The following is a 21,626-nucleotide window of genomic DNA, read 5'->3' as shown; positions in this document are numbered from 1 at the left end:
AGGACTGGGAGCTTTCTAACAAGTGATTGTGTGCATTTCTTTAAGGAGAATTAGCTAGAAGCACTATTCAAAGAGTAAAAAAGCTTTTAAGGAAAGCTAAATATGCCAGTAAGGATCCTTATTATTGTTGTTAGAATTGAGAAATATTTCATTAAATAAACAGACAACAACAACAAAAAAAATCAGCAATCACAGTTATTTGAATCTATCCAAATATCAAAATAAAAAAATAGGGGTGACTGAAAATAAATGATGTGAACATGGATGTGTACCTAACACAAAAGTACAATTTTCTATATGGACAGCTACAGAATCGGACCACTTGCAACTCTGTGGCTGGAACAAAAAATAGTTTCTCTGCCTAACAGAAGAGCCAGAAAGCACTGAGGTGATTGTCAAGAGTTATTGGCTATACTTGTAGCACGTCAGAAACCTATAGATACAATACATAAAGATGAAAATTCAATGGCTTAATGTAAGTGAAGAAAAAGAATTGCTTCAGTGTCAGCAAAATCTCTGCAGACATCCACATCTCCAAAGTCATTAAGAAAAACTTACAGACAACAGTGTTGCCAGGATGAGGCCCCACACAATCAGCCAGAAGTGCATCCCTGTAACAGCTATTAGAAAATATGCCAAATAAGGAATTCAGATGATCTGGAACAACTTTGAAGAGTGTTCAAAAACTCTTTACTTATTATACACGAGGCATGAAGTTTCTCATCTTTTCCCCCGAAGAAATAGGTGTTAAAATGTTTGAATGAGCACTACCGATTAAGATGCTTAAAAACAGGTTTTGGAAGTGCTACTCTGAATATGCATGTTAGTAGTGAAAATTCTCATTGTAAACAGGTTGTTTCCAAGCACTTGGGGAAGGTGACTATCCAAGTTTGCTGTTCAGTACCATTTCCATACTATCTTCCCTGATCTGCCATTTCAAGGTGCTTCACAAATATTACAGAAAAATCAAAAATTAACAGGGAAAACAAATTCACAGAGACACTAGTTATTTCCACATTTTGCAAGAGTTTAAAGCAAAGGATAAACTGTATTAGGCATAAGGTTAAGTTTAGTATTTGCATAAAGCCAACTGTATTTGTAGGGGAAAGAGCATCAGAAAAGGGTGCATTTAAGGAAAATCCTCTCCTACTTCTAAGATTTAGTTTTAACTGTTCAATAACAAGTAATAATATAAACTATATTGAGAATCGTGGCAATGCTGTTGTAAAAATGCAGCTTAATCTAAAAATGTTGAGCTTGTTAAAGGTTCCTTCCAGGAACAGAAGGACAGACTTTTTGTCAGAGAAATGTGGTTCCTCTGTAAGTAATATTTAGCAATACAACACCATAATCACCTTTATTAATGAGATCACCCATACAACAAGAAGGATATTTCCTGTGGAGGTAGAAAAGAGTTATTTGAAACTGCCCTACGGTACAGTATCCTAGAGTATCCTCCTCTAGAAGTCTGTGTTCAACTTGTGGAACAGCTACAGAAAAGAGATTCTTGGAGGGACAAGAGGTGGTACTGAAAAAAAAGCCTAAGTTAGAAAAAAGCTATACAAATATTTGGCTTATGTAGACAAGAAAACTAACATCTTGAAAAAGATGACTGCCATCCCTCACCTGATCACACAGTGGCATATAGTCTTGGTGAGAAAAAAGGTTTCAAAGCTAACAACTAACATGGGCATAATCAAAGACATAAGCTGGCTATGAATAATTTTAGGTAAGAAATCAGAACATTCATAATAATTTGGATCCTGGAACAGGTCTTCCATAACAGTAGCTGAAACAGAAAATATCCAATTAAAATTAACTCTGAAAGTCTTTTAAGATCAATAGAACGATATGAATTTAAAAATTTGGCATGAGTTGGAATCTTGCTGCTTGCAGTTCCAATGTCAAAGACAACACTACATGACTTGGAAAGCCCCTTCACTCTGATATTCATACACAGTAAATACAAATACAGTTCTAATGTGCCTAGTTAATGCAGATTTTTTTTTCTTTCTTTTTAGATTACTTAAAACTATATTTTATATTTCTATTGCTCTTTTAATCAAAGCTCAACAGGGTACAAACTTAATTGTTCAGCCTCTTTCTGTTAGTAATATGATACTCCCAGCATGCAGGGATTTCTAAACCAGGAAGTTCTATAGTTGCCTTTTGAGTATTTTTGAAAGAAAAATAGAAGTATGTGATTACAAAAGGTAATACGGGACCTGAGAATTCCATGAGATCTTCTACATACTCATTTGCTCCACATGAAGAATTATTTTTCACTTTAAAATATCATACTATCCCACTACATTCTCACATTTATGGTAAGGAAATACTCCAGGCCTAATCCTACAGTTCCTCTAAGTTAATGGAATCTACAGAGCAGCATAACACAAATCAAATTCCCTTGAAAATACAGTGTTTCTGTAGCTGATCATGACTTTTAATGTAACATGCAAACGCATCATGCTAGATGCTACAGGGAAATTCCTTCTCATTCACAAGACCAGATGCCCTAATACATTGTAAATGGCAATGAAGTGCCTGACTTGAGTGCGTGTATGAACTAGAAGTTCCTAACTCAAAGAAGCTGTTTATAACAATTGGAAGTGCTGGGAGCTATAAATCACAGTGTAATAAATAAAAAAATATTCATACCTTTTTCTTTTTTTTTTTTTTTTTTTTTGGCATCAGTAGTTTCTGGCTCAAAAGTTTGAATGAAGAAGTATGAGTAATTTCTCATAAAAACCAACTCCTATTCCAAAAGAAAAAGATTGACTCATTCAAAGTCTCATGGCTCTGAGATTGTTTACTGTTTCTCCAAAACAGCTGAATTACAAGTTGGTTAAAAGTTGTTGCCACTGCTGATGTTAATTTAGAAGCAATCAGATCAAGGTCAGAAGAGAAAATGAAAATAAATAAATGATAAATAAATAAATAAATAAATAAAAGCAAGTAAGCAGCATCCCACAAGCATTCAGCTGTCCCAGATGCCTGGGAAATACCCCTTCCTTACACAGAAGACAGGATATGTACATTAGATGGCAAAACATTTCCACAATATCTTATCTATTTTTTTATAAATTCATGTTAAATATTTCATGAGTCCTAAAATATGGAAATTTGCCAATTAAGAAGGATTTGGGTTATTTGGCTTTTGAAGGTTTTTGTTGTGGTGTGGGTTTTTTTATTCAAGATAAATGACATTATTATTCTATTACTCTGACATTCTACAGCTACTTGTACCACTTATATGGGGATGTAAAAGTCCCATTATTCTGATTAGGCAGTGTTTTACACTCTACTTTTTGGGACAGAAGAGTATAAAGAATTTTTTTTTTTTCCATTACCAGGCAGTCAAACGGAAAACATTACTGATTGACTGTTATATTAATGAGGCTAAATAAAAACCCAGATGGCTTCTACTAAATGAAGGAACTGAAGGTAATGATGTGCTATCTTAAGCTACTGTCCTGCAAAATCAGGGACCAGGATAAACAGAAATCTGATTATTCTAGCTGAGTAAGAAAGGTCAAATAAACATCTCTCTGTCTGAACTTTTGTCTACACTAAAAAAAAATTCCTCATTTTAAAGAATGGTTGTCAAGGGTAAGTCCCCTTGAAGTAATACCTAAATTTTTCTAAACAGAACAGTGATTTAATACCATCTTGGAAAATGCTCTTGAGACTTGGCATTTTAGGAAAAATGACGGTAACAGAACGAAAGACCCAGAGATGTGTGATGAAATTTCAGGTGTAGACATTTCAATGGCCCAAAGAAAGAGAAAGTAAAAGCAAGAAAGAATTAAGTGACTTGTGGAGTGGACTTTTGCATTGGTGGATGGAGTTCCAGACATTTTAATACCAAGAAGTCAAGGAGTCAAAGAAATTATTAAACAGAAAAGTTTTAGTAATTGCAAAATATTAGCCTATTCCTTAGGATTGCTTTACATGATTTTTTTTTTCCAGGCTTAGTCCAAACTAGTTTTAAAATGCTTCAGGTGACCAGGCTCTTTCCATTTGCACAGACTAATAGATCTTCAAATGGAACATTTTTCCTGATACCTTAATTGATCTTTTTTTTCACTTCATCCAATTAGCTGGTTTTGTACACCCTGGAGACCCAGGAAATAATTTCTTTCCCTGCTTCTCCAGGAACTATTCAAATAATAATAAATGGTTGCAGCTCCAATTGAATCAAATTTGCTTAATTAATTATTTTAAATCTTGCTACACAATCACACATTCAACATCACATTTCTTGTCTTTATTGACAAACCAGAACCCCATCAAGATATCAAATGCAAGAGCAGTAGCTGAGGAATGTGTCAGTGATGGGTGGAGAACCACACAGGTGAGGAACATCAAAGACCGCTGGTACTAAAGACATAGTTCTGTTGCACTTGTTGGTGGGATGAAGAAAGCCTTTTCTGCAGGCTGCAGATAGGCAGAGTGCGCTGCTTGCTCTCAGTGAGATGGTACAACAAACTGTATCTCCCCATAGTGTTCAGCTGCTTTAGGCACCAGTAATTTCCAAGTGTGTCTTTGCTCTAGGTATTTTTTTTTGATGCTCCTTGAAGAGAGGACAGCTGAAAATTTTCTTCTGATCTCTCCTTTGTTCATAATTAAGTTTCCTAAATTGTCACTACCTAAGGTCTGAACTGTTAAGGTGATAATTTCTGGAGGCAATTCCTCTCTATGCTACTCTTTTATACACTCTTGAAAGCCATAGGTCTTTTTTATGAGTTGATAGTACCCCATCCCAGTGCACACATTTGAACAACAGATCTCAAAACGTCAAGCCTTTTTCATGCCTACATAGTAAAGGACTGGTCAAGTAATCATGAAGAATGAGAACTGCTTCCCATTATTGATGATCAAAGAGGCAGCAGTGCTGTTTTGCACTTGTCAGATTAACCACTTTCTCACTTGGCCAATATTCCTAGAAACCCTCTATCATTTACAGAGCTTCCTACTGAAATCTATGGAGATAAAAAAAGTAAAAAAAGAAAAAAAAAAAAGAAAAAAAAAGAAAAAAGAAGACATTGGTATTCATCTGAACTCTGGAATAATTCATGCTGCTATCACAATTTACCAGCATTGATCTCTGTGTAGAAATTCAACTTACATGGTAGAAAAGGAATGAGGATAAAACATGGTCCATGAAATTGTTTTTCACTTGAGAGTTTTTAGACAGAATAAGCTGCAGATTGTGCTATGAACATCTTTTCAACCCTAATGCATAACTCTTTGAAACAAGAAATTAATGAAATTCACATGAAATTCAAAGCAAAGAACTTTTGTGGGGAGGAAAACTGCAAATGCCTACAGAGCCATGGTAAATGAAAGATACAAATTTAAGTCACTTTTCAGAGAGTATGTGTGAATATAGAAAATTGCATCCATTGTCTTTTCATTTACAATAGATATATATATCTGGCTCTCAGGTTATTTGCTACAGAAACTCTTTGTTTTGTTGCTGTTTGAACTTTCTGAATATGTTTATGGAAGACTTAAAAGAAAATTGAACTATGTTGAGTAGAACTATTTTAGAACTATTTTCCTTGCATTAAGGAAAGACAACTGCAGAAAGGAAAATTCAAGTAGTCCTGCAATCTTCTATGATGGTACTGGAATAATTAAGCAAACAGAATTTGGAGCCTGTTAATTTTAGCAGATATGCTAAAGAATATTGTTCCACCTAATACAATAATTTAGCTGAAACAATAGTGACATAATAGACAAAATTACATAATAATTACAGTGCCTTAGAGCAAGCTATATTAAGGTATGACTCATCACTCAATACGTAAGAAGGTACAGAAATACATCAAATCCAGCAGTGCAGTATAGTGTGGCTCCAGCCAAAAAAGAAATTTAAAATCAGCAATCATTTGGTAATAAGTGGGGGAGGAGAGAAATTAATGGAAAGTATGACTATGAATTTTGTTTTACTTTAATGAATTAAATTTTTAAAGTAACAAGTAATAATTGTACAATTACAATTAAGATTTACATCTTTTTAGAAAAATACTTAATACATTTTACTATTTGAACCTCACACTTCCTCTGGCAATACTTGTAATAGTTTGCTTTATTGAGAAGGGAGAACTATTCCACTCCTCAGGTGGATAAATGATTGGTGAAGTGGAAAAGCAGTGATAGAATTTTCTAAGATAATTACTTCTTTTTTTTATTAGAATAGTTTATCAGTAATTATTTTAAAAGAATAGCTGCACAGTGTAACAATGAAGTATAAAACACACATCTTCCTATGAAACATTTTGAATTATTTTCTATAATAGAATTCAATTGAAAACAATTCTTTTAAACACTGCAGAAGCTGAATATAAGCATCTTGGATATAAATGTTCTAAAAATGTCTTCTTTGGATAAGCTTTACTTGAATAAGCAACAGATATATGTACCTTCTATCATTTTCCTACCTGCTAATACTTTCCTTGATAATAAATATAGTCCCAGTTAAAGATATTATTCAACAGCATAACACTACAACACTAGCAAAGTTACTATACAAAGCTTTCTTTCAGAAACTATGATGGTTTGTACTCACCAGGCGTAAAGTTATACCGAGCAGAAAACCCAATAGATTCCAGCTCACCATCAGCAAAAAATTTAATCCATAGGAATCTGCCACTGGATTTTATCATAGGTGGATTTTGCTGTCCACAGAAACGTCCAATGATTGGGGAAAAGCCAAAAGGTCCATCTCGTACTTCAATATGGTCAAATTTGCACTCCCAAGAAGGCTCTATGGAGTATTTTTCATCAAAGCGTAGTTCAATGCATTGTCTAGGGGCAGCTAGAAGTGAAAAGAAAATTATCTTTTTATTTTCTCAACCAAGACTTTTCAAACCTAAAACAGAATTAAAGGAAACCAGATATATGTAATGAATTCTCACTTAAGAAACCAGATAAGGATTAAGCGAAATTAATGTTTAGCTAAAGAGCAAACAACATTCTACTGCAAACCCTGAAGGAACTTTAGAATGGTCACTTAATTAGACATAAACCCCCCATGTCTATTCATAGATACTAAGGCTAGTGGCAGTCAGAATGATCTCTAAAACAAAATATTCCCTGGCATCTTCTGTATAAAGCAATAAAGTTACGGGTTGAACTATAGTAAAGGAGAAAAAAAAAAATCTCAAGATTTTGTCTACAAATTTTAACAGATGCAGCATCCCTGGGGTGTGCTGTTCCAACAGCTTAATCCTGTCTATAGCAAGAGTATGCCTCCAGTGTCTAGATCACAGTGCAATATAGGCTTTTGCTGACAAAGCCTGCTAAGACAAGGGTTTGTTGTACCACTGCCTGCTGTGCCTCTCATGGGATCATTCGTGTCCTACACTTTACACATATTAGAAGAGCCTGAAATTGTTATGACCTTTGCCTGAGTTATCATTCTTTTCACATGAAAACATGCAAGATCAAACTCCAAGCCAAGTGCATAAGCTTAACATGGAAACTGCTGCAACTCCAGCAGCAGCACCTGTCCATATCTTTCCACAGAAATGATAGCAAAACTATTAGTGTGACAAGAACCTAGATCTTGCATGTATTTTGAAATGTTTAAATTGATCTTTTGGGATGAGCTCACTACTCCCATAAGAAGAGAGAATATTTAAAATAGACTAAATAAGAAGACATTAGGTAAACTTTATGATTTCACAGAAGAGCACACAGCCAGATCACATTTACAGCTATTTCATGTAAATAAATACAGCCTTATTTTATACAAAACATTGAAGAAGTTAGTAAAACACATTATTTGAGAAGAAAGATTATTTTAATAGCTTTGCTTTCAATGTTAATATGGTTGGGTGATTGATATTTATTGAAGTATTTAACATAAGGAAGAAACTTATCTCCTATTCTCAATTTGAAGGAATTCACATTTAGGGAAGTACTTACTATTGGCTGGTGTTATTTTTACCAATTTACAGGAAACTTGTGATTTTTGTGCCCATACAAATTCAATAGCAAAATATCAAACCCCAAAGTTTTACACATAATTGCATTAAATTCACAGTCTATGGAAATGAAAATACTTTGAAAGTATGAAAAAAAATTTATAAAATTAAAATCAGGTAAGAAAACTTATAAAGAAAATATCCATGCTACCTTTGGTGAGGTATGAAGACCAAATTAGATCTTTTCTATTATAGTAAAAGACTGACTAACTGGAAGACACCATCAATTAATATTATCGAGAAGTTTCTACCCTTGCCTTCACATATTTATAACAAATATTGATTTAAACTTAACTAAGCAATACTAGGGGGGTAGAGAGCAATTAAGACCTTTCAAGATGGAATCATATTTTGTATGCTTTTATTCCATTTAAGGAGATTTGTTGAGAACTACTCATCATTCACCTAGGGACTGCAGAGTCAGGTATCAAAAATTCCATCCTGACAACTCTTCAAGTAATCTTAAGAATGCTCATTAATGCTTGAAAATCATAAACTAACTATTCAAATATTATGCTATTAACCTACCTAAAGCTTTATTGTAATGTTTTAATGTTGTGAAGTAGATATGAAGACACCACACCACAGTACATGGCTGCTCTGCTTTCCACGGCAACAAAGAGATACCTGCTTCAGAAATGTCTTACCCCCTTAACATAACACATTTGTCCTTTATAAACTACCTGAGTTAGGCCTTCACTACTCTATTTCATACCAACAGGAGGCTTTTAAGTGCTGACTGGTTACTAAACTTTTAATGGGTCTTCTCTAAGACTCATGTAATATGTGATAACAATGGGCATGAGGCCCCCTCTCAGTTATAGCTCAGTAATTTGATATGATTTTTGGTGTTGAAAAGGAGCCCTAAAGCTAATTACAGCTTCAGTATAATATAAAAAGAGGTTTTGTGGGTAAGAGAGAATCAGACCCAGAGAGTTATGCATAAGATCTATTGATTTGGTGAAAGAGAAAAAGAAAAAAAGCACAGTTTCAACTACCACCATGTAGCTTTCTGAATCTCACGCAAAACACTAGTTTTAGAATCAGAGTATTAGCCTAGCTTTCTTTTCTCTGCTTTTGTTTATTTTTCAACAAAGTCAAGATGAGGTTTTTGTTAGCGAACTTCAGTTCTTGCTAGAGGATCAGGAAGAATCACATTAGCTCAAGAAGCACTCAAGAAAGAATTTTTACTTTGCCCCAAAGCTCCCATGTGTATAGGGTGCTCTACTTTCAGAATGGCTCACTGACTCTTCATTAGCACTGTTTCTCCACCTCAAAACAAGGCTGCAGAATGAATTTTGGGGCTGGACTACTGACCATTCACACTCCTTACATGTTAAAATCATATCCTGGCATCATTTCAGCCATGCCAGTCAGAATAGCCTAAACCCTTTCTTAGGCATGATGTGGTGGTTCGCATCAGTCAAGGACTATTTGCTGCAAGTAGTCTGTATCTGTACTCGACTGGGAAGGTGATATGAGTTAATCTGTACATATGTGATTGCATCTATCAATCAGCCTTAAGGCCAATGAACATTTCCTGACCTGTCTTGGGTATTTGTACTGCCTGTGTCCCAGCATGCTCTACAGGCAGTCCAAACAGGATGATGTCCTTTCTCCTAACAGTTTTGTGTTTCTGTAACTGCGGACTGTGGTGATCACAAAAGACTGGGCAAAGGGAAGAAGGGGTGCTGTACACACATCCATGCACCTTATCATCATGTGCTTTTAAATGCACCTCTGTGCTTCAACTTGTACAATATATAGAGTTAAAGGTCAGAGGGATTGTTTTGGGGGTTTTTTTGCAATAACCTACCTAAGAAACAAAATTATTCAAATCTTCCTAGAAATGACCATAAGGAATAAAAACACACAATTCAAACTCTCAACTTGAATTTGCTTTTAGCAAAAAGTAAAATTTCTTTAACAAAGGGTATCCTCACTTATATTCCAGCTTTAGGAAGGGTTTCTTTGCCAAACACAAGCTAAAGTGATCAGGTACTGTATAAACATACATCTTCTGCCACAGCTTTTGCATCAAAGTGTGTGCGAAAAACGGTCATGGTAAAACTTAAAGAAATACAGTGAGAATAAGCCGAGAATAATGACTAATACTACTGAACATATAGCTACAGAAAAAAAAAAAAAAACCAAACCCACCAAAAAAAAAGCCCAGAACATGCAATTATTCCAGACTGGACTGGAATATGGTCATCTAACCAGAAAAAGAGAGATGGAATGGTCATTTTCAGTATCCTTATTCACAGGTAAAGCCCACTCACATCTTCAGAACTTTTTCTGTGGCTATAATGTTTAGGAAAAGTTGTTGTCAAGTCCAAATGAAATATATTGGAGCTATCTCACAAAATGATTTTACTTCAAATCTTTAAAATCTTTAAAATCTTCCATATTTAACTTCCTAAACAAAAATGTTTAATACCATGGAAAGACTACTTAATGCTTGTTTGTCTCCTCGTATTTTTCATATAATTATCTTACACAAGTGTTGTCTTGAGATTTTACACTCAATGAAAAAAAGGCATTGGGTTCCAACTTGTGGTAGAAGAACAGTTGCAGCAAAGCCACACAATTAGGATTTTAATTCTGATCAGCCTCTCAATCTATGTATCTGACAGCTGAAGTTAAGCAAAAAATCTGTCTCAATCTACTGCATGGAAATGAGAAATTGAACTCTACACCTATTCCATTTGAACTGTTACATTACTGACAGTTTTCAATAATCTTTGGTCTTTGTGGATGTCCAGCTGTTACTGGTAAGAAAGACACCTACAACCTCCTTTTAAAAGAGGATTCTTTTCTTGTTTTGATGAAAACTGTTTTGAACACAAAAAAAAAAAAAATCAGTGCGAAATTCAAAATTACTTCAAGCAGAGATTCTTCATATAGTGATACATGACCACTTTCCAACACGTGTGAAAGATCTAGGATTAAAGAGTGTAATGGTCTTCAGTGAAAACATGGAAAGCCTTCCAGAGAGATATCTCTAAATGTCCACAAAAATATAAAGTGGGTATTTCATATCTCCATAAAGCAATTTTAGTCCATACCTATATTTTTAAATCAGCATTTAATTATTAAAGACTGGAGAATGGATAAAATCTTACAAGTATTTCACCTGAAGGATTTCAAAACCAATTCTTAAAATACATTGTGTAAAGTATGAATATCCCACTCCCCAGATATTTTTAACACAAACAAAAGCCTTTGCTCCTTTCCCTTTGGAGCACACATGCCAAAATTTCTGTAGTCTGGCAAAGGCTAATGCTGCCACTGCTGCAGTCATTTCAGGCAGTTGTGAATTTTGCCAGGTTGGAGTCATGAATGTATGAAATAAGAGTAAAATTGGGCCCAACAGGGAATTTAATGCATACACTCAGCTATTTCCTATTTTCTATATGCCAAATGAGACAGTAAAGGAACAAATTCTCAATGAATTTTGAAAGGCAGGTAGAACTCACCAGAAGCTCCTTTACAGCATAATAATTTTTGTACTGAGTCTATGACTTCTGGATGACCTAAAGGATTTGGTTAGAAAGGCATCCAATCTGGACTTTAAAATTCCTAGTTGTTCCAGCAGTTAATTATCATTACTACTAAAATAGAACAAAAGACAAAAAAAAAAAAAAAAAAAAAAGGAAAATAAAAAGAAAGAGAAAAAGAAACTTCTAGCTGTTTGAGTTTGATCTGCTTATGCCTTTGACTGCTAGGATAGAAGCCTCTACAGTCAGAAATCCTCTTGTCTTTTAGAAACTCACAGTCTATGATCACAGCAATTTTTGCCCGCTCCTTTACTTCACCAAAGTAATTTTGAAATTATAAAAGGCTTGCACACATACAAGATAAGCTACAATATGGGTGGAAAAACTGTATTATGAGGTGAAATTCTATACTATTACAATATACTACACGTTAGAGTCCTCACTCAGGACACTAAAGTCAGTAGGAATTGTTTTTGAGGGAAGCCATAAGTATTTGCCCCAGACTGTGTTTGATAGCAAAAAACGCAGGAACAAAAGCAAGCAGGCAGGAAGGAACCTGGTGATTCATATATGTATTTAAACTCACGTCATACAGCTGTCACTATGGTATACACAGTCCTGGATTTCTGAACTCTCTAAGACACACAAAGGAGAGAGAGCAGTGTGGGAATGCTATTACGGATCATACTGACAGTCCGCCTCGTTTGTTTTTTGGTATTCAACAGCAGATAGAAGCTATTTGAAGTATACTGAATCTCAATAACAAATATAGGAATAAGATGCATATGGAGATGTTTCTGTCTTACACTAAAATTGATATTTATGTCCTGGATTAGCAAGGATTATCCACAAGATAGATTGTTATCTGACCTCAAAGATATTGCTATTAGTAAAATAATTAATCTTTTGGATTTTTTTTGCATTCCTTTGACTTCAACATCTCATGCCAATGAGTTCCACAGAAAAACATATGGGAAAAAGTTTTCATTTGCTAGCCTTCTTTATACTATTCTGTCATTTGTATATGTTGCAAAAAGAATAAATATAGACAACTAACTGACCAAAATTAACAAACAGTGTTTCTTGTCCTTCAGTGTTTCTCCTTTTGCCTTTTTTTAAAACTGCTACATTTTAAAATATAAATTCTTAGACATCTTACTACATCTCCATTTATTTTTGTGATGTTTCTCAGATATGTCTATTCCTGACCTTTTTAGAGGACAGAAATAGACATGGAAAGATGAGAGTTGAATAAGTTGTGCATTATGCATGGTTTTCATCACATTATATACTAATAGAGCTGCTATCATCATGGGCTTTAAAATACCCAGTTGCAATTAAAACTGTTATGACTGGGCAGGAAGCAGAAAATATCAGTGTCATGAGAAATTATGTGCAACTGGATTTTGCCGGACTGATTTCTCCCATAAATTATATCAAGATGTCTGTTAAGTTTGGATTACTTCTTTTACTACACATCTCTCCAAACTCATCAACATGGAATTTCATCTTCACCATAAAAGTTGATTGAGTAAAACTTTCCTTCCTAAATTGTTCTTAGGTATTTCCAATTTAAGCTCTTCTATATCAGGTTATTTCAACAGTGTATTTTGCCACCTTTCATCTTATTAACTTATGTTTTCATAAGTACTTAATTACTGTAATAAAGACAAAGGTCTTTACAGTAAAGCACTTTCAGGCACTTTCTTACTAAAAGGAGGAACACCTTCTGGCCTGAAATACTGGACTAGTGTTTAAAAAAAAAAGTTTGTTGCTTTTTTTTTTTCCCCACACCTTTTCTCTTTAATGATAAAACACATCTCTGTGTTTCAGGTCCTTGAATGTCAGAAAGATAATTTTATCAATACATGTAAAAGAGACCTGGATCAACATAAAATATATAGCACCAAGTAGTAGTACATATTGAACCTATATATTTATGGGGTTTTTTTTATTTTTAATTTTATTGTAGCTCAATTACTAAACTGTGAAAGAATTTAAACGTTTACCATACATCTGCTTAAATTTCAGACTCAAATGGGAAGAGTGAATAGACATAAATTTTCTTTAAAGAGTTTGTCTGACTTCATGATTTATAATCACCTCTTTACTTCTGACTTTAGTCAGTATACCTAACATTAGAGTGCGATTCAGAGATCTCGGTCATTTGGCTGTGATTTATTTTCCTAACCAAAATATTTACTATCCATCATTCCCCTTGAAGTTTTTTTATGAAATATATTTTAGTAACTCAACACCGGATTCAGAAAGGCAAACTGGTTTCTAAAAGGGTCTAGTTGGGGGGGTCTAAACCAGCTAACTCAATTTGAATTAACTATACACCTTTGGAAATCTCTGTTGGTACTACCTGCATCTTTAGTAAAATAACTATTTCTGTAATTGCTGGGTCCATCATTTGTAGTTGATAATTTTATCCAATCAAGCATGGATAGAACAGGCAGCAGTGTTGTATTCTGCATGTATTCACAACTCAAGAATGAACCTTCTTGGTTCTGATGACTTAACATTCTGTACCTGATCCATCTTTTCTGCTACTAAGCTCTGACAGTATCTAATCTCCATTACTTTCCACTGATTCATTTTTACAATAATCCTTTCAACATCCATTGTGCTAAGACATGAAAAGAAACTGCATTAACTTGCTTGTAATCCACCTCTAGCCTTTCGTTATAACACCTCCACGCCTGCAATTGTCTACTCTTTGAAAGCTGTGTTTTACAGCTGTTTGGTTTTAATGTTTATTCTTTTCTGGTTTTGTTTTTTTTCTTGGGGCTTTTTTTAATCTGGTTATTTTTATTTCTCATGAACAATCAGATGGAAAATTTTTATACTCACTATATGGATATTTTCTGAATGACTTCCCTTACTATACGTTGCCTTACATATATATATATACACACACACACTTTTCCCTTACTATACTAAACTTTTATATCATCTCTGATTCAGTTATGAGAAATGTAAAGAATTCATATGAAATTCAAAAACTTTTTTGTTTCCTGTGTTTGCATTTTACTAACTTTAAAATATTCCTTCTTCTGTCATCTTACAGCATTTTAGGTTCTCTTCATTCTCTGAATATCCTGGAATAAAATGTATAGTGTTTATTACTAAGTGAATCATGCATACTTACCACCTGAACTAATATATGAGAGATTTCAGAAAAAGGAAAAAAAATCAAGTATTTTTTGAATATTTCTTGCTATGCACTACAAAATTTTAAAATGACAAACCAAATCAAAACAAAAAAATTAAAAAGTGCAGGAAGGGAGCGTCTCTAAATCTCGTCTCTTGAAAAGATTTATCACAGTCACATACGCTTTACCTTCTTTTCACATATAATAAAATAAAACACTTGGGGTTTTTATACAGTGATGATTGAATATAAAATTCTTCAGCTGATCACCTTCTATAATGTAGACGCACTCCCTGTCAGGAGGATACTTGTTGGGGTAATTGGGAGAAGTGAAGATGCCTCCTTCTGCATATTTTGTCCAAGTTCCACACTGCACTGGTTTCTGTCCTTCGGAAGTAGTTTGCTTTTCTGTGAAATAATCACATTAAGCATTATATAATTAGCTCACAAATTATTATGTCTCTATGACACTTTGAACTCTCTTAGACAATAAAACAGTTCCTCCTGTCAGTGGCTTCAGCAAGCCACGCAATCAGCAAGCTACTTGCCTTAATGTAGGAATACATCAAAGTCACAAAATCAAGAAAATTTAGAGAATTATGATAGAATATATAAATTCTTTTAAATTTGTAGCAGCTTGACTCTATATTCACCAGACAGAGATAGATGGGGGAATTCCTGGATTCTAGGTTTTTTCTTGCTATTTGCTATAACATTAATAAATAGCTCTAAGACCAGGAATCACAGCCCCAACTTTCCTCCTCCTAGATGAATCAGAGAGCAGAGTCAGACCTTCTTGTTTGCTTTCTTCCTAGCCCTGAAACTCTTGCACTCCTTTCTGCACACTGGCAGAGCGCCTGGAGACAAAGTTTTGAGTCTGTTCAGGCTGAAGAAGATGAAGCATCACTTTCTGGGCATCATGCTTTAACAAGTAGGCTAAAATAAGATGGTTTCTTCAGAGGGGAAAATACCTATGCTGGTATTAAAAGGTAGTAGGTTCTAGACCTCATACAGGTACCTGAAGAGGACTTTTGTGTTTTGCTGTGAATGAAGTACCTATGTCCAAGGAGTGCCTCATTTAACTTAAGCCTTTGATGTGCAGAGATGTGTTGTTTGAGGCTCTCACTTACGATCAATGAAGGGAGAGAGGTACCTTCCTACAATGATTTTAACCACCTGAGATCTGCCTCATGCTCTGTAAGCACTTCTCTTTCTTCCTGGTCTGTATTCAAGTTGAGTACAACACAGTTTCTAATTTCCTGAATTGAATTCAGGCCTACAACGACTGATCATTAAGACACAAGTTCATACACACACTGTGCTTAGCAGCTTTGTCCATTTGGCTCTCAACACACTTTACAAGCTGGGCTTTAAGAACATTTTTCTATCCCCATCCGGCATAAATACACCCATGATACCTAATTTCAGATTCTGAATTCTACTTCAACAAGCTATCTTAAGCGTAAACAGCTCAGTGCCCAAACTGGGCTTCCCAATATGAAAGCAGCAGTACTTTACAGTCTTTAGACAGATAGAATCAGGCTGAGTCTTTAGTTGGGTCTAACTGTGGAACAGGTCACTAGCTTGTTAAAAAAAAAAAAGTACCACTGGATTTTTGACAGGCTGAGAAAGTTCGGGCTGTTGAGCCTGGAGAAGAGAAGGCTGCGTGGAGACCTCATAGCAGCCCTCCAGTATCTGAAGGGAGCCTACAAGGATGCTGGGGAGGGACTATTCATCAGGGACTGTAGTGACAGGACAAGGGGTAATGGGTTCAAACTTAAACAGGGGAAGATTAGATTGGATCTAAGGAAGAAATCCTTTACTGTTAGGGTGCTGAGGCACTGGAATGGATTTCCCAGGGAAGTTGTGAATCCTCCATCCCTAGTGGTATTCAAGGCCAGGTTGGATGAAGCCTTGGGTGGCATGGTTTAGTGTGGGGTGTCCCTGCTGATGGCAAGGGGGTTGGAACTAGATGATCTTAAGGTCCTTTCCAACCCTAAGTATTCTATGAGTCTATGTACAGGCACACTAATACTCAACACGAACAAAGGACAGACACTGGCAGTAGGTGAGCTACTAAAAATTTCAAGAACTGAATTAACAATTCAAATTCATACTTTGGACTCTAACATAATGTCTGAAAAAAATGTCTGAAGTTTACATACCTGTTCCTTTTTTGGTTGCCCCAGACAAATGTAAGATGATTAGACTTGCTACAACTGAAAAAGAAACATGCGTTAAATATCACACTGTGATAGTGCTTGCAATCAAATCAATTGTAAACATCTACCTTCGAAGAACTATCTTAGAAGAATACAAATGAAATAGAATTGCTGTAAAAAAAGTTTCATTTTTATTTGCATCTTAAAATTGCATCTTTTGTATAAGCAAATATTTAACTTTGTAAAAGTAACCAAATAAAGAGGAGACTTTTGGGGTTTAACACAAAATCCCCAGGCACTGATGTTTCTCTCCTTTTTATTTTTTTTTATTTTTTTTTTAGTATTACAGAAAAACGCCTTACCAATATTTATTTATATAATCATAGCCTGGGAATAATAGAAAAGTGGCTGCTTTTAACAAAGCCCTGCTAAGTTTCAGTGCCACTGGACTCACTAATGTCTCTCACCACAGCGTAATAAAATTTGAGAGTGCTGGGAGTAAGGAAGAAGTGAGGGGTTGGGTTCTTCACATCTATCAAAGCATTTGCAAATCCCCAGTGAAGTAAATCATTGTGTGTGCTTAACAGTCTCATTAATCTAGTTTGTTTGACTTGTCGAGAGGATGTTGCTTTGTGCTGCATGGAATCCACAGCCATTTTGCAAAAGAAATCTCCTATCTCTAACCATGACAGGGTAGCTATGCCTCTTGGGAACAAATGTGACCTTCCTTGAGATGGGCTTCAACCTGGACATACTTCCTGAGTTTCTGGGAGTTTCTGAAAAAAAACATTTTAACTAGAAAAGGCTAAGAGACAACCACTTAGGCCAGTCATAACGACACTACTTTGGAAAATCGAAGTGACTTAGGTAGCTATCTGATGAATCATGCACTGATTATAGCATTTTCTTGTCATTACCCATATCTTCATTGGCTTTTGTGGAGAAAGTGGGATAGCAAAAGCATAAGAGAACAGATCCATAAGTTCTTGGAGTGCTTGGGGTTTTGACCCTAGCTAGTTTGGCATTAAGCCCAGACATACTGAAGTTAAAGTGGAAATGAAGTTGTGTGTTTATGCCAAGCATTTTGGATTGATCAGCTGCCATTTGTATTGTTGACTATGATGAGGAATTGATGGACCTGTGGTCTTTAACAAACGTAATCAAATGACATGCTTTCCTCTTCTTACTTCCAAGACACACCAAAAGTCACCATGGGCTAGCAACTAGCTACCTGCATGACCCTTTCAAAGATGGTGCTTTCATGATTTTCAGCTTTTACACTGCAAATTGTACACAACTTTTATCCCGAAGGAAGCCAGTGTCCATATTTCCAGTATTCTGACAGTACTGGGATCTCTATTTCTATGCCTTTGACCCTGTCCCATGTGACAGAAGGTTTGACGCATGGATGACGGCTATCTTATTAAACACAGAAAGGCTTTAGTTCTGGGAAAATGAAGACTTGGCAGCATATTCACTATTTCTTGGTCAGGCTTACAGTCACTGTGTCTTTTTGAATCCCTCAGCTAACAAAGACGGATGTTGGCAGAGCTGGTAGTTTAAAACTTCTGTGTTGGAGACATTCAGCGAGAACACTACATCTTCTACTCAGATCTGAATGCTGCCCAGTCATTCATGCCCTTACTCTCCTCAGGGAAGGATTCTGGAAATATGTGCTAGCTGGGACTGTCCCCACCAGCTGTGTCAAAATCTTAACGCAATGCAGGATTCACCCAGTTTAGAAGTTTTTCATTTACTTTAGCTGTGTTTCATGCAGTGAACATGCTGCATCTATGCCTGTAATCCTCACCAGTCAGAACCTAATTTTCCAATAGTATAAAGTGGATTGGTGTTAAAATATGGAACCAGCTGATGATGTTCTTCTTGCCCACACATTTATGGGAGCTAGAATAGGGCGCATAACAGCCAAACAAAACCCAAGCGAGAAATATTTCTTCTGAGGCAATGAATAACAATTCATATCTGATTCTTACAGGTTCATTTCAAACACCTTTAACTATTAGCTCTCCCCTCCTTTTCTATATTGAAAAAAAAAAAATCAGAGGAGAGAGCTGGTCCAAGCTACAGATATATTGTTACCGAGATGACAGAAAAAACACAGGTCTTTCCAGTTCCAGCTGTAACTGCTAGAAAGGATGATTCCAAGCCACAGAGTGGTGTTATTCCAAAACAGGGAGCTATGCTTTCATACCATCATGTCAGTGTTGATTACTACTAAGGAGTCAAAATAATCTTGATAACCAAACCCATTAGATGAGACTAAGACATTAGTTTTTTTCTGGACATGTAATATCTAACATTTCCCATATTTTAATAAGAGAGAAAGCTTTCTGATTTAGTGGCATTAACACCAGCATCACCAAAATCTGTATATGGCCAGAAAGCAATTAAAATTCCAGGCCTTATGGGAAACAGATAACACAGTATTTTTTACTTTAGGCAAGGCAGGCCATTTTATTTTGTGACCCCTTGTCTTTTTATTCCTCAAGCCACAGGAAAAGAACAGTGCTTCTCACAGACAAGAAGGAAAAAAAAAAAGAAAGACCCCAAAGAGACCAACCATACAATATTCACTCACTGAAAACTGTCACTTGGGAAGCTTTGACAGTACGGCAACAATATTGTGATTGTTTGGGTTAGGGAATTATTTTAAAGAAGTTTCCATTAAATTTCTCATTGCATTCTCATCTTCCTCCTCCCCCTTTTTTTCCTAATCATGGGTGTAATTATAATCATGCTATCTAGTTCCACTCTAATTACGGATCTTTGCATCTTTTTGGATTTGTGCATTTTTCCATTACACATTAAGAGATTTACTTCTTGGCCAGCTTTTTGGAGGCTGCGACTTGGCATAGAGAGGACTTAGCATAGGATAGAGTTGTTGGACAAGCACTACCTGGCCATAAAGCTGTTCTTGTACAGGTGCGGGCACACACAGGTGCTGGAAGGAACCGTGGCTAGCCAGGCCCCTTCAGCACAGTGGACTCTCCAAAACTAAGACAGGAGACGGGGTCCCATCCACGCAGCGTGGGGCCGTCGGGGGTCTTCGACGAATGACTGCTACATTTTTGTGCCTCCCCGCTGCTCCTGGAGGATTTCGCCCCGGGCGGCAGCATCCACCCCGCCAGGATCCGTGATGCAGGATCCCTGCCCGCTGTAGTCGCCCCCGCCGCGGCACTCGGCGCTGCCTTGCTCCCACTCGCCCCATGCCAGCCGCTTCGAGACCCGGCTACGGCTGCACCGCACCGCACCGGACGGCGGGGGCCGTTCTACCTCTCTCCCGCCGCCACGCTGAAAGCCATCAGGTGCGTCGCGCCCCGATGGACCCCCCATCCTGCGGGAACGTGCCCCCCGCCCCACTGCGCTGACAGACATCGGCTCCCTCCCGCTGCACCGGCGGGCGGTGGGGAAGGGTTAGTGCCTGTGCAGGGGCGAGTCTACCCGACGCCGCGGAGGTCTGAGCGTCCCGTTACGCTAGTTGTGGAGACAGCGCAAGGCAGGAGCCCGAGCGCGGCGGCGGAGCTTGGCCGGGGGAGGGCGGGAAGAGGGGCATACTCACTGTGAAAGAAGCTGCGCCCATGGGTCATGTCTGTTCCTTACACAAGGGGCTTCGGTCTCCACTAATTCCATTTAGCTACGGGAGGACTTCCAGTGGCGGGAAGAGGATGGAAGTAGGAAAAGAAGAAAATAATAATAAAAAAAAATCCCTAAGCCCACACACAGCAGAGCGGAGCAGCCCTTCCTCTCCTTCGCTCTCCCTCACCGCCTTCAAATGATCACCGCCAGCTCAATCCCATCGCACCCGAGCTCTCATCACCACCACCATGAGCGTTGCATCGCGGCGGCGGCGGGCACGGCGGCGGCGGAGGCCCGCGCATCCAGGTGCCGGCGGGCGGCGGCGGCGGCAGAGGGGCGAGCCGAGCCCCTAGTCACCAGTTTCATACAAAACCAAAAGCAGATCGAAGCATTTCCTGCAGGACTCCGAGCCCAGCGACTTCCAGCCTTTCGGCTTCTTTTGATGCATTGAAGAAGGGATTAATGGGTCCGTCATCAGCTCCTGTGCTTGCTCCTCTGAAGGGGTGGGGGCGGGCGGGAGGGAACCCAAAGAGGAGGGGTGGGGGGAAGAAAGATTTACCAAATAGGGGATTTAGTCATATTTGTGTGCAATGTGATCCTTATTAGAGAAGAAATCCTTTAAAATTGAACAAATCCTTTTTTGCAAAACCTTCTCCCTGCGGGTAGCATAGTATCAAGTGGTAGCAGCGGCAAGAGGCTGAAAACACATTGCACCGTTTGAAATCCTCTCGGGTATGGATGGAGCGAAATAGAGGTGGACGAGGATAGAGAAATGTCCCCTCACTTCTCCAGTCCAGGGTGAGAAGTAGAAGAAAACCCTGGAGACTCTTGCGTTCGTTAAGCGCAGGGGCAGGGGAAGGGGAGGGAAAGGGCGGGAAGGTGGCGGTGGTGGGGAAAGAATGATTTCAAAACTGCGAAAGAATGAGTAACGAGAGGGATCGTTTCCCCTCCCCTAATCAGTTCGTGGAGCAGACAATATGCTCATGAGTTCCTCCTTGAACTGCACCTGCCAAAGGGAAATTGAAAAGATTTTCCCCCTTGAGAGGCGACTTCTCCATTTACACACGCACGCACAAACACGCACACTCGCACACATACGCACGCACAAAAGGAAGCAATAAAAGTTTAGCTGCTAATCCTCCGGCCGCAGATAAAATGATTGCCTCTTCCAATCAGCCCAGACACGGCAGCAAAATCTCTCTCTCCCTCCTCC

At 37.4% G+C, this 21,626-nt stretch overlaps 1 protein-coding gene across 3 annotated transcripts in view; it reads right to left on the bottom strand.

Moving 5' to 3' along the window:
* Window positions 1-20,424, bottom strand: part of NETO1 (neuropilin and tolloid like 1) — a gene marked incomplete at both ends in the record, with an annotated part of 68,255 nt that extends 47,831 nt beyond the window's left edge. For all 3 annotated transcript variants that reach the window (XM_080610226.1, XM_080610227.1, XM_080610228.1), the window contains 4 exons: window positions 6,578-6,826; window positions 14,925-15,062; window positions 16,820-16,873; window positions 20,397-20,424. In XM_080610226.1, coding sequence (XP_080466352.1) covers window positions 6,578-6,826; window positions 14,925-15,062; window positions 16,820-16,873; window positions 20,397-20,424 — 469 coding nt within the window. The remainder of the gene's footprint in view (window positions 1-6,577; window positions 6,827-14,924; window positions 15,063-16,819; window positions 16,874-20,396) is intronic.
* Between the last annotated feature and the right edge of the window lie 1,202 nt (window positions 20,425-21,626).

The sequence above is a fragment of the Psittacula echo genome (genome assembly GCF_963264785.1).
Source record: "Psittacula echo genome assembly, chromosome: 2".
NCBI classification, from domain to species: Eukaryota; Metazoa; Chordata; class Aves; order Psittaciformes; family Psittacidae; genus Psittacula; species Psittacula echo.
The sequence above is the reverse complement of the archived record's forward strand: the minus strand, read 5'-3'. Positions and strand labels throughout refer to the sequence as shown.